Source organism: Microcaecilia unicolor, chromosome 8 (assembly GCF_901765095.1).
Source record: "Microcaecilia unicolor chromosome 8, aMicUni1.1, whole genome shotgun sequence".
Lineage (NCBI taxonomy): Eukaryota > Metazoa > Chordata > Amphibia > Gymnophiona > Siphonopidae > Microcaecilia > Microcaecilia unicolor.
The window spans coordinates 176,473,008-176,490,391 of NC_044038.1; the positions used below are offsets into that span (position 1 = coordinate 176,473,008).

The 17,384-nt window shown below is 43.0% G+C and overlaps 1 protein-coding gene across 1 annotated transcript; it reads right to left on the reverse strand.

Annotated features, from left to right (window-relative positions):
- Positions 1–6,274: 6,274 nt before the first annotated feature.
- Positions 6,275–14,992, reverse strand: GRXCR2 (glutaredoxin and cysteine rich domain containing 2). The gene is made up of 3 exons (XM_030212780.1): positions 14,657–14,992; positions 11,363–11,587; positions 6,275–6,827 (listed from the first exon to the last, which is right to left on the reverse strand). Exons 1-3 carry the CDS (start codon positions 14,990–14,992, stop codon positions 6,648–6,650), a joined length of 741 nt encoding a protein of 246 aa, XP_030068640.1. The 3' UTR covers positions 6,275–6,647.
- Between the last annotated feature and the right edge of the window lie 2,392 nt (positions 14,993–17,384).

Below are 17,384 nucleotides of genomic sequence, written 5' to 3' on the forward strand. Positions count from 1 at the left end.
AGGGACCCAATCTACAATAGCCAGGACCCCTGCAACCAGTCATAGAATCTATGAGAAAGCAGAATTTGTATGAAGAACCTGAGCTCTTTCATTAAAATACGAGAACCATGGGTCAAGTTTAGCAGACAGTGGAAAAGGCGCCGGTACTCAGTACCCCCAAGTACACCCTCAAAAAAAGCCCTGGTCCTAACTATTTTTCATCCAATGGCAAACTCTGGGTAATATCTTGAATATCTTCAAGAACTGATGCTAGAATGTCAAATGTATGGAAACTCATCAGTCTTAAAGCCAGACAAGCAGACTATCAATCCAGTGGACTGTCACGCCAATGTAAAATTTTCCATGGGATGTCCAGCAGGCTGTTGTGATAGAGACATATGTCTGTTTGCCAAGAATTGCAACCAGCTTCAGCTTCATCTCCGCTTCAAAGTGACCAAACTCATCACTTTTCTGTTTGGCTGGAGACTAGTAACCAGTTCAACAAGCACAGGCAACTCTACTGTTCTCATAGGCTGTATTCCCTGAACACCAAAAGTTAAGATGAGATGATCCACTGTTTGTGTGATGAGGTTTGCAATTACAAAATCCTGTTCCAGGTTTTGCTGTTGCATTTGGTTTACTGAGGAATCATCATTTAGGTCTCTGCCACTTTTGCTTTTTACTTTTAACTGCAAGCATCAGAAGTAACTAGGTAAATGTAATAAAAATTGGTAAAATGTTTACTTTGGTAACAACTCTTGGAGAAGTGGAAGTGATTAGATATTATATCAATCCTGCTGTCTAAGGAAAGGGATTGCTACAGGTGAGCAACACTTCTTCCATCAACAAGCAGGATTATTCACAAATATTGCACACTATTTATGACACAGGGGAAAAAACTGAAAACAAATGGGGGGGGGGGGTTCCTGTAGTTTCAGGCTAAACTTGACATGGGAAATGTGTTCTTACAAACAAATATACATATCTATTATAAAACACAACTGCCTCAGAATGCAATGCAAATATATCAAAAAAACTCGCACAACATAATTACTAAGACATCTTTCCCTCAGTATTGAATTTAGAATCATGCAGACCCGCACAGCTGAGTGAGAGCCATCAGAGCTTCCCAAACTGTGGGTTGGGACCCCAAATGAGGTCACAAAACCTGCTTTTGGAGTCATAACCTAGGTGGGTTATCAATAGGTACATCATTATGCTGCATCGCCAGGGGAGTCACATAATTTTATTTGGCCACAATCATGGGGTCACAGGCACAAAAAGATTGGGAAGCACTAAGCAATCATTAACAACATCTTAAGACAAACCCTATCTTCATGTCCTACCATCTGTTATTATAAAAGGAAGAGACTGCACTTCAGAATCTGTTTCTTCTTTACTCCACATCTGTCCTCAATCTCCTACTATTTTCAGTATCTCAAGTGAACAGTAACCTCCATAGAACATGGGCTATCTCTTCTATGTATCTGTAAAGTGCTGCCTACACCTTGTAGCACTATATAAATATTTAGTATTAATAGTGTTTCTAGGGGTGCTGGCATCAAACATTTTGAGTGAAAAAAAAACAAAGCAGGGTTTCTTCTCAAAGAAATTCTACCTCTGCTGCTGTACTTTCTGCTTACCAGCAGAGGGCAATCCTTACAAGCTAAATTCAGCCTGTGATGGCTTTTAATTGTAAAAATTAAGTAGAAGAGAAAACTCCAGACACCTGCTAGGATAACTCATGTTCAGTAATTTATAGTGTACAGAATCCTGAGTGTTTTAATTGTTTTAGCCTAACTGCTTTAGCTGTTTCTATATTGTATTGTAAAAGTTAATTAAGGGATTTTTTTAAACATTTCACACTTTTTTTTTTCAGTTGTAGCTCAAAGCAGGTTATATTCAAGTACAGTAGGTATTTCCCAGCCCCTGAAGATCTTGCACTGTAAAAAGGGAATTCTACAAATGCACATACATTTATTCATGCCCAAATACACTATGCATTATTCTATAAGGTAGTGCATAAGTGAAATGCCCCCAGATTTTATGGGGCTCATTTTCAAAAGAGAAAAACATCTCAAAAATGGCATAAAGTGGCATTTGGATGTTTTTCTCTGAAAAACACTTTTCAAAACTCGCATTCGAGATGTTTCTCTGCAGTGTATGCAAGTCACAAGGGGGTGTGTAGGGGGCATGTTGGAGGCGGGATTTGGGTGTTCCCAAAACTTGGACATTTTTCTGCCATACTGGAGCAAAGCAAAAATGTCCAGGGCTAAAAGTTAGACATTTTGGGCTAGAACTGTTTCAATCACTCCTGAGTCATAAAAAGGTGCCCTAAATGATGAGATGACCACTAGAGAGATTAAGGCATGACAGCCTTTACTCCCCCAGTGGTCACTGCCCCCTCCCACACCCCCCAAAGGTGTGAAAGAAACAGTACATACCAGCCTCTATGACAGCGTTAGATGTTATGGCCAGTCCTATTAGAGCAGCAAGCGGGTCCCTGGGGCATTCACTAAAGATGTGCTCAATATTACAGAATTCGGGGGATCAGCGCCTATCTACATGTGAGGATTTATACCAGGTTTCAGTTAGTGTAAATCCTCATGCGCAAAGTTGGGTGCGGATCCCAGTGCTGCGCATTATTCTATAAATGGTGCCCAACTCAGAGTGGACATTTTTTTATCAATACCCAAATTTGGGCTTTTAATGAATCTAATCCATGGTGGGTACACAGATGTAGAGAATGGATGAGCCATGGGCATGGTGCCAACTTACATGCATAGTTTATAGACTGCTATAAGTTATGCACCCTGCATGGCACAATTAGGCGTGTCGAACCATCGAGGGTGAAAGTGAGGAGATCAGTGCTTGAACTCTCAGCAGTCATTTTGACTCAGCGCTGGGAGCAAGAGAGGTGTACAACCACACTGGGCAGGAAAGAGGGGGCTCTTCCTGCCCCAAAGAGGCACCTGGACCACCAGGGCACTACAGTAAAGTACAGAAGGGGAGGTGTAATGAATAGAGTCATGTGGGTGGAGAGAGGCTAGAAAATTGGGGACGGGATAACATGGGAGGGAGAGAGAGAGAAGGAACCTGGCTTTCTTTGGGGGGGGGGGTCAAAATGACAGGGGGTGGGGCAGGGTGTGATGGGGCATGGAGGGGGCGGGTGGGGTGTGACAGGGAGTGGGGCATGTGTCCTCTTTTTTCTTAGGCCAAATATGGTAACCCTATGCGTACGCAACACACACACCTGGAATAAATACTCCACTGCCAAGATCACAAGGAGCAGCAGCAGGATTTGAACCTTGGCTTCCCTGGTTCTCCGTTTGCTGCTTTACCCATTAGGCTACTCCTCCACTCTGATTAACTTTCAGAATGTATCCAAGTTAAATAAGAAAAACATTACAATCATTTTCAAGACAGCAAAGAATACTGCTCTCTCGTTTCAGTAATGATAAATAAATGTTTATTCTGGGTCAAATCGCAAAGCAGTGTTCTGCAACATAAATATTTTTTTGTTGTTTCCAGAGCTCAACCACTGAGTAAAGGCAGAAAAATGAGGATGAGGTGTTTTAAAATGAAAACAAGGGACAGGATTTTAAATACCGACCTTGTGAGAGATTATGAAAACTTCAGTTACTGATATTATGTAGGGTGTATTCAGCAGTCACACAATATTCAAAACACAGTAATACTTTGGAACAAGAAATGCAGAAGTAATGTACAGATAGGGGGCAATGTCATAAAGCTGTTTTAACACATAAATGACAAAATAGACACTGATGTCAAGAACGCGCATGCTTCAATGTGAGTTTGGTGTAGACATGTTCAGGTGGGGTTTTGGAGTAGAGCACAAGCAGGTAATGATTTACACATGTGCTTTATAAAGTATTATAGATGTTCATATTGATATAGATTCATTTTTGCATGATTAATGCTGCTTTTCTGGGGTAATTTTATACACATAGATCCAGATTCAAAAATGGGCACTGGAAAAGATCAGCACTAAGTACAATTCTATAAAGAATGCTTAGCGCCAATTTCTGCGCCCTAACTTTGGGGCACCCGACATGCCCCCTTTTGAGTTGAGCACTACGGGATTCGGGCGCCACATGTTAAAGAATAGTACAGCCAGATGTGTGCACAAATCCTAATTGGTGCCAATTAGTATCACTAATTGATTGTTAACACCCACTGATTGCCTGTTAACAGTTCGTTAGCCAATTAAGTTGTGTACATCTCAGGATCCCGCCCAAAGTTTAGCACTCAAGTCTGGGCACCGTCTATAGAATCCAGGGGTTGGATACCTATGTGCCTTTGTAAAATAGGTCCCTTCTTCCTCTCTAAACCTAGGTGACCTTTTACAAGATTACCCCCTTTTCCCCGGATTCTATATAGCGCGCAAATCCGATTGTATTCTGGGAATTGTACGTGCAACTTTATTAGTTAACAAGCCAATAATTGCCAATTAACAAGCAATTATTGGCATTAATTAGAATTTACACACACAAATGTCTAAGCGTATTCTATAAAGTGATGCGTACAAATTCTAAGTCGAATAGTTGAAAGGGGGTGTGGCCATGGGTGTGGAATGGGCGGGTAATGGGCATTTCTAAAATCTATGCATGTTGATATAGAATTGCACCCAGTCTGCGCCTAATTTAGCCTTCGGGAGTAACACCAAATTTTACTAAATTTAGTCACGTGGATGGGTGCTCGGCGTGTTCTATAAACTGTGCCAAAATGTAGGCATATTCTATGAAGTACACCTAAATTTAGTTAGGTGTGATATGTAGAATCTAGCCCTTTATGTTTTTCAAAAGATGCAGGTCATGTAAAAACAGAGCATGGTGGCATTTAATTAATCACAATTCCAATTCCCAGGCAGCTATATTTTCAAAATTCTAGTGCCAGCAAAATGAACAATAGTTCAAAAACCTTTACATCAGTGCCTCAAACAACATGTTCTAAACACATCCACATATAAAATCTTAATCTGTAAAAGTGCTTTTTTGTGTAAGGATCATCAGAGTTTGCAGAAAACACGTTGCAGTCCAACATCTTCAAAGCAACACTATGCACATCTTCATCGATCCATTTTTTCAATTTTATGTGTATATAGTTAATTAAATTTTTCAAAATTCCCAACTTTTCAAATCGATTTTTAAACTTTCAAAATTAGTTCAACATAGTTCTTAACTTGCAGCTGTTTTCCTCAGTGTGAGAACCTTACACCAAAAAAAAAAAAAAACACTTTTACAGATTAAGATTCTATATGTGGATGTGTTTAGAACAGTTTGAGGCACTGCTGTAAAGGTTTTTGAACTATTGTTCATTTTGCTGGCACTAGAATTTAGAATTTTGAAAAAATAGCTGCCTGGGAATTGGAACTGTGATGACTATAAATCCCTGCACAAAGTACGAGTTGTAGTCCACTATATATGATTTGACATTTAATTAATGGCATATATCACATTATTTATTTATTTATTTTTATTTCTTCTGTATCATGGACAGTGGTATTTTCCATGGTGTACATTAAAACACAGGCATCAGAAAACATATATAACATATGGTATAAACCAATCAAATAAAATTCACTTTCCATATCCCAAGTCCTGACAGTATTCTCCACCGATTCAATAGTCAAGGTAATTCTTTGTAAAGACCATATTTTTAACTGCTTTCAAACTGCCCTGTAATGGAGGGTTTCCAATATTCTAAGGCAGTTATCTGGATAATGGCAGCTGTTACCCACATCGATACCTTATCCATCTTTATTATCCAGATAGTACTGCTGAATGTCCTTACAGACCACCTCAGTTCTATCGGGATAATGTTGAGGAGATGAAATGGGTAGGCCAAGGACGATTGATCTAGAGAGCTGCGATATTCCAACAGTTATCCAAAGAAAGTTAGACCAAAAAAAAACCAACTGTCCTTCTTATATCCACAGAGCTGTCCAGATAAATATTTGAATATCACAGCTCTATAGATAGCTCAACACTCTTAATTCTGCACAGACATCGAACACCTCTTACATTCTAAATAGCCACACTTTCTGTGCAACTGAAACACAGTCTTGGCAAATAGTTCTGTAGATGCCCCCTAATTCTGCAGGGAGAGCATGCAACATGAATAAGGTATGTAAAATGAATAATGAATTATCCTAACCTTTAATTCAAAGCATGTCTCATCACATGGCCAGTGATGTTACATTTTTCTACTATGCCTGTTGTAATAGTCACTGTGTATTGGATAACATTGTCATCTTTTGTAAAGGAAACCACAGGTGAAGACAAAAACTCAAACTGAGCAAAGTGTGACACATTCTGAGGTATTTCTTTAGTGATAAAAACTGCTTTCTCAAACAAGAAAGTAACAGGACTACTCCAAGGGCAATAAGATTCCAAAGATATTTAGGATCTTACTCAGACATGAGGTTTCTCTCATTTTTTTTCATCCATGACTGTGCTTATTAGTGATTTAGGGCATGGATCATCCCTCATCGTGTGTTGTCTATGATGATCAAGTATTTAAGGCTGTCTAGTGCTCGATGTAAATAAGATTTTAGATAGTAAATAAGTTATTGTTTCTCCACATCTAAAATAGTCATGATTAACCTAGGTAAAGGTGCCAGGTGGTACACACAGATGTGCTGAATGTCACGGAGCACATGTCTGGCAGGGCTGCAGACCATTCTCGTTACAAGCTGGGCAACGCAGGGCTCGATAGGACTCTTTAAACCTGTTGGCCAGCATTGAAAACTTACTTCCGTGGCACAGTGAGCATGGAGCACAACCTGATCCTCTGCACTGCAAACAGCGGTGCTCAGAATCTCCCACCTGCAACGTGTAAATGAAACAAAAGGTTTGTACTTCAAAACACTAGGGAGCAAGTCAACAAATTTAAATTTATGTAGGGATTAATAGAATCCAGATTTGCTGAATACTGAAGGAAAGAACAATAGGAGGCTGAACACAGTCTGAAAACCATGAAGAAAAGAGGGAACAGGAGAAAGGAGTACAGAGGAATGATCACCTTTGGGATTGGTGAAATGGAAATTGCAATAGTAAAAACAGGCAGAATTTAAGCAACAGGATTGGCCCATCTTATTGATGCAGTTCTTAGAGAACAGATGCTGAGCTTCTGTTGCTTCATTTTGTTTTGATGTTATTTATTTAGATGTAGCATAACAATTTTGTGACGTGCTGGATAGCACACCTTGGAGTTGACACTAGAGGGAGCTCCACAGCAGGTTGCAGAGTTCTAAGAGAGGCAGTTCACAAGAATGCTGCGTGTTATAGTTCTTAGGAGTCCTGGAATGCCAGGAAAGTAAGAGAGTCCTTTACTAAGCCGCAGTAGCGTTTTTAGCTCGTGGTAGAAATCAGCTGGCGGTAAGCACCAAGATGCCCATTATATTCCTGTGGGAATGAAGGAGTAGCCCAATGGTTAGTGCAGCAGGCTTTGAGCCTGGCCACCTGGGTACAATTGCCACTGCAGCTCCTTATGACCTTGGGCAAGTCACTTAACTCTCCATTGCCCCAGGTACAAAAACATAGATTGTTAACCCTCTAGGGACAGAGAAAGTACCTGCATATAAAGTGTACAGCACTGTGTACATCTAGTAGCACTATAGAAGTAGTAGTATATGCAGTCCAATCATTTAGTCTGATATTAACAAACAGGATTTGATGCTGCTGCTGAGGACAGAGCAGAAAGCTCTTCACCGGGAAGCACATCCAGGGACAGGGTGTCCTATTGTACCATCCGGCTGATTCTAGTGAGCTGGCAGGATGAGCTCTTCAATTAATTACTTTTCATAGCCTGTTAATCAGAGCATCACTGTTCATTTCTACTGACTTTATCCAGCATGATATGCAGATAAAGGGCAGCATGTACTAAACCCCTTCTACCATTTTGAAGAGGTCATTTTATAGAATGTTTTTGCTTATAAAAAGCCTGGTATAAAATTTCACCTGGTGCAAGCTGGCACGTACTTAAATGTGCTCTGCGCATTTTAGACAGTACATAGGTTGAGTTGTGATTTAGACATACAGGGCTAGATTCTATGTACGGTGCCTGAAAGTTCTGCACGGAAAAAAATATACATGTAGGTGTATTCTCTCAAGTACGTGCACCGTTCTAGATTATGCCCGATCCATGCACGGGCATTTACACCAGGCTTTAGTTGGCATAAATCAGGGGTGTACAACCTTGGACCTCACCCGGTTGAGTTTTCAGGATATGCATGAGATCTATTTGCATGCAAATAGATCTCATACATATTCATTAGAGAAATCCTGAAAACCCAAATGAATTGCGGACCCCGAGGACTGAGGTTGGACAACCCTGGCGTAAATAGTTGTGTCACGTTTTCAAGGCAGGAACTAGGTTTGTGAGCCCTTGGGCCACTGCCGAGGAGCGGCAGTAGCAGGCAAAACCACCCCACACAGGGATAAGACAGAACTCTGACAGGGACGGCTAGACTTCACCTGCACTTGACCACCGTTCCTCAGGAGTTGAGCCCCTGGGTGCAGGTGGCCGTCAGGACTTGCCAGACAGGGCCGGAACTGGATACCCACTAGGCAAGAAGTGGACAGGCCAAAACAGGGGCGTAGCTATGGGTGGGCCTGGGTGGGCCCAGGCCCACCCAATTTCAGCTCAGGCCCGCCCACCCAGCTGATCTCTCCAGACTCGCAGCAGCGACAAACTGGTGGGCGGCGGCACTAAAAGCATAAAGCAGCGAAGCTCTTTGATTCCGTCCTTTGCTTTCCGTTTCCTGCCCTCTCAGCCTCCCGCCTTCCTCTGATGTCATTTCCTTTTGGGCGGGCGGGACGCTGAGAGGGCAGGAAACGGAAAGCGAAGGACGGAATCAAAGAGCTTCGCTGCTTTATGCTTTTAGTGCCGCCGCTCGCCAGTTCGCTGCTGCGACTACAGAAGGAAGCCATTTCAAATCTCTGTTTCTACTCCCCTGCGCAGCCGTCGCCATTCACTTAAAACACAGCAAGCAAACCAGTGAGCTGCTGTGCTGCCTGCATCCACGTTGTCTTCTTTATTCAGCAGAGGGTGGTGAGCAGAGGGAAGGATGGGACTGGGAGGGGTAGTGAGCTGAGGGAAAGAGCAGAAGATGGATGGGACTGGGAGGGTTGGTGAGCAGAGGGAAGGAGCAGGAGATAGATGGGACTGGGAAGGGTGGTAAGTACAGAGTATGGGGAATGGGGGACTAATGAAGTGGGTGAAAGATGGGGGAGGAATTTAGGAGACTGGGTAAGGGAGAGACAGAGGGGGGAATGGGAGTGCTGGAGAGGGAATGAGAGGGAGATGGTCAAAGGGGAGAGAGGAGCATCGATGGACATGGATGGGAGGACAAGGACCAGGGAGAGAGGAGAAATTGCTGGAAATGGAGGGGAGGGTAGGGGAGAGAGGAGAATTTCTGGATATGGATGGATGGAGGGGGGCAGGGGAGAGAGGAGAATTGTTGGATATGGATGGATAGATGGATGGAGGGCAGGGGAGTTGCTGGACATGGGTGGATAGAGGGGAGGGCAGGGGAGAGGAGAGTTGCTGGACAGAGGTGGATGGAGGGGAGGGTAGAAGAGAGTTGCTGGACATGGATGGCGGGAAGGGCAGTGGAGAGAGGATGGTTGCTAGACATGGGTGGATGGAGGGTAGGGCAGGGAGAGAATTGTTGGACATGGATGGAGGGGAAGGAAGGGAAGACAGGAAGGAGATGCACATGGATGGAGGGGAGAAAGAAGAAATTCTGGACATGGATGGAGGGGAGGGAAGACAGAGGAAGGAGATGCACATGGATGGAGGGGAAGGGAGAGAGAAGAAATGCTGACTTGGATGGAGGGGAGGGAAGAGAGAGGAAGGATATATGAGGGAAAAGGAAGAAAGGAGAAAAACAGCACATGGATGGAGAAAATAGGCAGAAGCCGGATCCACTGGACAGTCAAGTCTGCGGAGGACCCAGCTTTTACTTACGGATGTAGAGCAAGAAATGAAGAAGAAAGGAGGAAAGTAAAGAAATAAATGGAAAGGAAGCCCTGGAAACAAAGTTAAGAGGACAGATAGCAGCAGAATCAGATACTGGGCCAGCATGATCAGAAAAACAAAGTCACCAGACAACAAAGGTAGAAAAAAATCATTTTATTTTCATTATAGTGTTTGGAATATGTCCACTTTGAGAATCAGGTGCAGAACATTAAAAGTTTGTATTTATTTATTTATTTACTTATTTATGGCATATTATCCCACATTAAACATGAATTAGATTGGAACCTGGGATCATTTAATTTTTTTTTCCTGGAGAGAGTAATGCATTGCCTCCCCCCCCCCCCCCCCCCCCCAGGCTCTCTCCCCGGCTATAGCCAGCTCTGCAATTTTGAGGGGAGGTGGACGGGGGGGGGGGGGGTGCAGAGGTGGACCGGGGAGAGAGCCTGTTGTTAAACATTTATCAGCAAACCACTGTCTAGTGCCCACCCATCCAACCTGTTGGCCCACCCAAAAATTGACTTCTGGCTACGCCACTGGGCCAAAAGGGTCAGGAACTGAAAGCTGCAGGCAGCCACTAAAACAGGGAACAAATACTGGCAGACAAGAGACAAGACTGAAAGCTGCCAGGGCAGCCACTAAAACAGGGAACAAATATAGACAGACAAGAGACAGGACTGAAAGCTGCAGAGCAGCCACCAAAACAGGGAACAAATACTGACAGACAAGAGACAAGACTGAAAGCTTCTAGGCAGCCACTAAACAAGAAACACAGGCAACCAAGAACTAGACAAAGAAATACAAACAAGAAACAAGACTGGGAACAAGCAAAACAGTACAAGATAAACTACACAAAGACTATACTAGAAACAGGCAACAATCTCAGACAATAAACTGGACTAGGCAGAAGTGCACAGCGCACACCAGCATACCAGGGACCTTAGGCGACGCAAAGGCAAAGGCAGAAGTTTCCAACTGACTAATAAGCCCAGCAGCAGCTGAGACTCAGGTGCAGCAATCACAAGGCAGCTACGGGTGCTGTGCAGGCTCAAACAAGACAAGCAAGTCTGGCAGGCCGGAAGATCCGGACTGGACTGGGCTGAAGTCTGGAACGGGAAACAGCACACAGACAATCCAATGCAGCCACCAGGTCTGGCCACCAGGTGGCGAGATGACTGAGAGCCTGAAACATGGGCACGATCGTGACAAGTTGCACCTAAAGTTTAGTCGTGGGAACGGGCACTACGCATATTCTATATACTGTGCCTAAGTTTAGGTGAGGTTTATAGAATAGCGCTAATCACGGGGGGGGGGGGGGGGGGGGCACCATATATAGAATTCTCTCCTTAGTGCACACCTTTGTTGGTCCTGTTGCAATTACCTGTGCATATTGGTTGTACATCTGTGGAGTCACAGAGCCTTCCAAAGGCCTGTAGTGCTGCTTCTCACCACATCTCCCTTCTTTATACAGGACTGATGCATTTTCCAAGCCCTCCCCCTTCTCTGCAAATTTCTTCAACAAGTCTTCTTTGTCCTTTGGAGTCCGGACAATTTTTAGGTTGTTGGTGTAGATGATAATCTTCCCCAAGTCAAGAACCTCTGAAGGCTGCAAAGCAGGAGTAAGCAGTCAATATATTGTCTACCGCTGCTTCCTTAAGTTCACTCACTTTTATATGTATTAAAGCAGATCCTCAATTAACAAATATTGTTTTGTAAGTACTGCAAGAGCTATAGGTTACCTTCAATAAGCTGCTGTGCGATTTATAGGTCATTTTTATAAAGGAGGCTGGTTAAAATTTATTCAGCCGGCAACAATCAGCGACTTGCTGATTGCTACCGGTGTTAAACCCAGAAATTCTGAGCTCCAGCATTGAATTTCCGGGTATAGGGAGCTGTTTTGGATGCGTGCAGAATCATTTTTCAGTGTACCTGTAAAAAAATGCCTTTTTAAAATTTTTGCCGAAAATGGACGTGCGGCAATATGAAAATTGCCACGTGTCCATTTTGGGTCTGAGACCTTACCGCCAGCCATTGACCTAGCGGTCAGGTCTCACAAGGTAACAGGGTGGTAATGGTCTACGTATATAAAATGCCGATTACAGCCCGATTACCATCCGCGTGCCAGAAAATAAAAATATTTTCTGGTGCACATAAAACTGAAATTACCACATGGACCACATGGTAGCCGGGCGGTAACTTGGAATTGCTGTACGTTGGGCACATGTAGGTACTTACGTGGCTTAGTAAAAGGACCCCTAAGTGTGATATTCGGCACTTAACTGGCTATGAAGAATGGCATAAAGATAGGGATGTGTTTTATGTGGTCCTATTTTTGAAGTTATCTTAGGCAGTTAAGCACTGAAAATTGGCCCTTAGCTGGCTGTACCAACTTTGCTCCCCAAAATAGCCGCTGTTGGTTTGAGTGCTAACCAGGCATTTTCAGTTGCATTATCCAGTTAAGAGCCACTGAAAATACCCAGTTAGCCCTGAACAGGTGACTTAAATGGCCAATAGCCTCTCCTGGCTGTTGAAATTGTTTTGATTTGGTTACTGAGTGATGTAAATCTACTAGAGCTGAACCAGATCAGTACAAAATACCTTCCTATTACTCTCAATAATGTCATTTTCTGAAAGAATCACACTTCTAATGTTAATAACCAGAGATGGACCACATCCCTGGGTCTCCAGTCGGCTCTCTGTTTCTCAGTAAATTGCACCGGTTGGAAATGGACTTCTGGAGAGTTATACACACTTACTATTTTAAATAGATTTAAAGTGCCTGACTTAAATTGTTTATCTCTGTAGTCCTGGAGGCACCTCAGCCAGTCAGGTTTTCAGTATGTCCACAATGAATATTCATGAGATAGATTTGCATGAAGTGGAGGCAGTGCCTCCAGGACCAGGATTTGCATGAAGTGGGGTACCTCCAGGACCAGGTTTGGGAACCACTGGTTTATCTGGTTGTGTACGAGTACTTTGTTGTTCAAAATTGTCTTTATTTTTCTTCTCTGTTTCTTTTCCTTTCAGAGTCATTTGTTTTATAATTTGTGGTTTTGTTTTGTTTTGTAAATTGTATTTTCCTGTATATGTGCTCTTTGCCTGATTGATGATTCTATGAGCCTGAAAATCTTTTCTGTTGTTTGTTACTCTATGAAATTTAATGATCATAAAGTTAAAAAAAAAAAGTGTCCAGCAACTTTGATATAATTGATTTAATAACCATGAAAACATCCTCACTTGACCTGTCAACGTATGGAATCTAGGAGCAGGCGATGACTTACTCAGAAGTTGAAAATCCGATGCTCCTTTTGGAAAAAGTCTCTTTGGGGCCCTTTTACCAAGCCACGGTAAAAAGTGGCCTGCAGTAGTGTGAGCGTGTGAGATTACCATGTGCCGAGGCCACTCTTTACCACTATTGTTTAACTGAGGTCCTTAATGGTCATGCGCTAATTTTCCAATTGGTACGTGGCCATTTACTGCCTGAGCCCTTACCGTCACCTATTTAGAAGGTGGTAAGGGCTCATGCACTACTCTCATGGTAAACTGGCAACATGTGGCAATGACCACGTGCTGTCTGATTACCGTTGGGAATGTCCATTCCCTGCCTCTCCCCCACAAAAGAAAATAAAAATGATTTACTAGCACTGGAAATGGCATGCACCACGAACAGAGGTACCACAGGGCACCTGGGTGTGCCCGGCAGTAGTGCTGTTCTCCCGCAGGCTACCCACGTGGCAGCCCTACCGCCCTTTTGTTAAACGGCCCCTATATTCTTTTTTATTTTTTTTGTAACAACTAATTGTTTTCACATTTTTCTGTACTAGGATATTAAAAATTCTGGGGTGGATATTCAAAGCAGTTTAAATGGGCTGAGATGGGATATTCAGTGGCAATTAACCAGGCACTGAATATCCCCTTTGACCACGTGGCACTGTTCTAGGGTGGAGTCAGGGAGGAGCTGGCACTAATATGGGCACCAGTCATATTTAGGGGCCCTTTTACTAAAGGGTTGACACATGGTAACAGGCTTGCTGTGCGCCAATCCGGAACTACTGCAGGGCTACCCCAGCATACGCACTGCCCGGTTACCAGCTATTTTTGTAGCACTGGTGCTTACCCAGAGTAATCAGGCAGCACCACGCACTGCCTAGTTACCACCAGTAAGCACAGGATCCCTTACCGCCACCTCAATGGACGGCGGTGAGTGCTCCCTCCACCCCCCCACCCCCCAAAAAAAATGGCCGGCTGGCAAGTGGTTCATTCACTGCACAGCCATCTCTTTTTGACCAAAAAGACAACCTTTTACCCACTGCAGTAAAAGGGAGCCTCAGCATGCATCAAAAAGACACGGCGATGCTAGCGCAGGCCCGCTTTTTTCACAGCTTTGGTAAAAGGACCCCTTAGTGCTGTGCCCACATAACTAATGGGTCAGACAGGACCACACAAAAGACAGGCCCACTTTTTTCCACTTAGCTATGTGGGCACTAAGTACCAGGTCTGCAGCTGAACCACATATTTAATACTGGTGCTCAAAACCGAATATCTGGTCTAATTCAGCCCACAGTTGTCAGTGGCTTGAAAACCACCGACTTCCACAGGCTGAACATAATTTCTTGCTGACCCACTTCCTAAATCATCATTTGCGGAACCCAAAGAGAGTGAACTATCAGCTTACTTTCTGGTCACTGTCTTTGTAGTCGCAGAAAAGAGACGGACCTCCTGAGATACTGCAGGAACCTCTGTCTCGGAACACACTGATCTTCTGTGCTGTCAGTTTAGCTGATGGATAAAGGCTGAGCTCTGGCGCTTGTCTGACACCGTAAAACTGACCCACAGTCTCACAGCTTCTGTGGATAAAGCTATGAGGATACTCCTCCGGCAACTCCAGCTCCTGGCCATCCTCAAAAACCTGCTTCAGCACTCGGCCACTGTATGCCGAAGAGATCTTGAATCTGACTTTACGAGGCCTTGTTTCATATCCCTGGCTCAGCTTCCTCTGCAGATCCTCCATTGATATAACTATTATGCTGTTGTTTCCCATGAACTGTGTCTACAAGAAGAGTTTCTTGATCTTCCCCAGCTAATGAATAATTCAAGTCCTCTCCTGTATCAGCTAAGCTGACACCACCTTATTAAACATTGATAGATGCCCATAAAATGAAATGTAATCGGCATGGTGAAATCTACAGCACTTATTCTCCATGTCCTGGAAATCAATAGTTATATTTTAAAAACATCCCCTGATTTAGGGGCCCTTTTACTAAGCCACCTAGGTTCCTACGCATGCCTAACACTTGCCAATGTGGAGTTCATTTTTTTACGCGTGTTCGCTATGCACATCCGAAAATAATATTTATTTTCAGACGCACGGCAAAAACTGGGCAGTAGTCAGCATTCTACGCACATAGACCATTACTGCCTGGTTACTGTGTGAGACCTTACCACTAAGTGAATGCGTGGTGGTAAGGTCTCAGACTCAAAATGGACATGCATCAATTTTTATTTTACCACACGTCCATTTTCGACAAAAATTTTTAAAAGGCCTTTTTTACAGGTGCGCTGAAAAATGGATCTGCGTACACCCAAAACACACACCTACACTAGCACAGGCAATTTTTCGGCGTGCCTTAGTAAAAGGACCCCTTAACCAATTATGCGGTAGGTGCTAACCACGAATATTCAGTGAAAATAGCCCGTTAAATCCCACTGAATATTCACGCTTAGGTGCTAACAATCTATTTAACTGGCCAGCAGCAGATTCTGGCCGGTTAAATAGTTTTTAACATCAGCCAGAGCATATTTACTAAAAAAATCATAAGAACATACCCCATTACATGGGGTATCGTACCACAATCCACATGACCAACATTTTCAATGTCAATTAATAAGTTTAATCACTTACCTTAATAACTTATCTCTTCATCATATAACAAAACCAAAAACGCAATGTAAAATATGAAATTTTGTGGACTTATCTGACCTCAAAAAGCTATGCCCAATGCTGGTGCTATTGTTTTGGCCTTAAAAATTGCTTTTGTCAAGGGAAACCATGACATACTCTTCAAAAAAGAGTGGGAAATGGAAGAAGGCTCAACAAACAATGGACTTAAAAATACGAAACAATACTTTTATTCATACAACACATAAAAAAAAGTCCTTTTGTTGCTGTTACATAAAACACTCAGCTATCACAGAGAAGACTTGACGTGGCACTGTGTTTCGGCCCATAGAGCCTGCCTCAGGCGTCTTGCCGTTGTTTGTCCATAACAGTCAAACTGAACAGCTACAAATAACAATGTATAATGGTCTCTAAAAGGTAACGGAGAGAAAACGCTCCTCTCAACAACCCCTCAGAAATGGCCTGTTAAAGTTTGCTGCAGCCACTTCCGAGGTATTGTTGAGTAAGTTTTGAAGAATATGGTTTACACTGCTCCAACGAAGGTATAAATGTGTGTATGTACTTTACATCGCTGCATATTCTATAAACCACATGCGCAGACTGTATAAAAATAGACATGCACTTTCCATGCACATGCACAGTGGCACAATTGTACAATACCCCTTTTTCTACATGTAAACTAGGCTCTGTAGGCAGAAAAAGTATTGTACAATGACCCCCTTAGACACTTGTGCCTGGCAGTGATCTAAGGCCGAAAGTAGTCAGAGAAAATCTGAAATCAATAAGCTGCAACTTGAAGGAATTAATTATGTACATGGAGAGTGGTTATCCTCAACGTGCATCAAATAAGTCCAGATAAAACCACAAGATGCATGGCCCTGCATTTAAAATTAGATACATTCAAAAGAAGTGATGGAGGAGTGGCCTAGTGGTTAGGATGGTGGACTTTGGTCCTGAGGAACTGAGTTCAATTCCCACTTCAGGCACAGGCAGCTCCTTGTGACTCTGGGCAAGTCACTTAACCCTCCATTGCCCCAGGTACAAATAAGTACCTGTATACAATATATAAGCCGCATTGAGCCTGCCATGAGTGGGAAAGCGCAGGGTGCAAATGTAACAAAAAAAAATTAAAGAAACGCATTTATCATTCTAGTTCAAATGTATACACGCAAATGCGGATTCTAGAAAGAATGCAGATATCGGAATTGAGATGTCCAAGTTGGGACCATTTTAGAACAGGATCTGGTGAGGTAGGTCCTTGTCTAAAATGCATAAAGAAATGAATATGTACCTGCCAGCTACATATGGCAGTAGAACCCATTTTGTCTCTCAGGCACACCATTTATTTAGTTTCTGCTCACATCTTTTTCAGTAGTAGCTCAAGGTGAGTTACATTCAGGAACAGTGGGTATTTCTCTGTCCTAGGAGGGCTCACAATCTAACTTTGTACCTGAGGTAATGGAGGGTTAACTAACTTGCCCAAGATCACAAGGAGCAGCAGTAG

What these genes read in the sequence shown, in the direction of transcription:
- GRXCR2 (XM_030212780.1), bottom strand. Translation starts at nt 14,992, where the DNA reads ATGGAGGATCTGCAGAGGAAGCTGAGCCAGGGATATGAAACAAGGCCT. An exon ending in ACAAAGACAGTGACCAGAAA is followed by an intron (nt 11,588 to 14,656) that starts GTAAGCTGATAG and finishes CCTGCTTTGCAG; the next exon opens with CCTTCAGAGGTTCTTGACTT. An exon ending in TGTACAACCAATATGCACAG is followed by an intron (nt 6,828 to 11,362) that starts GTAATTGCAACA and finishes TACACGTTGCAG; the next exon opens with GTGGGAGATTCTGAGCACCG.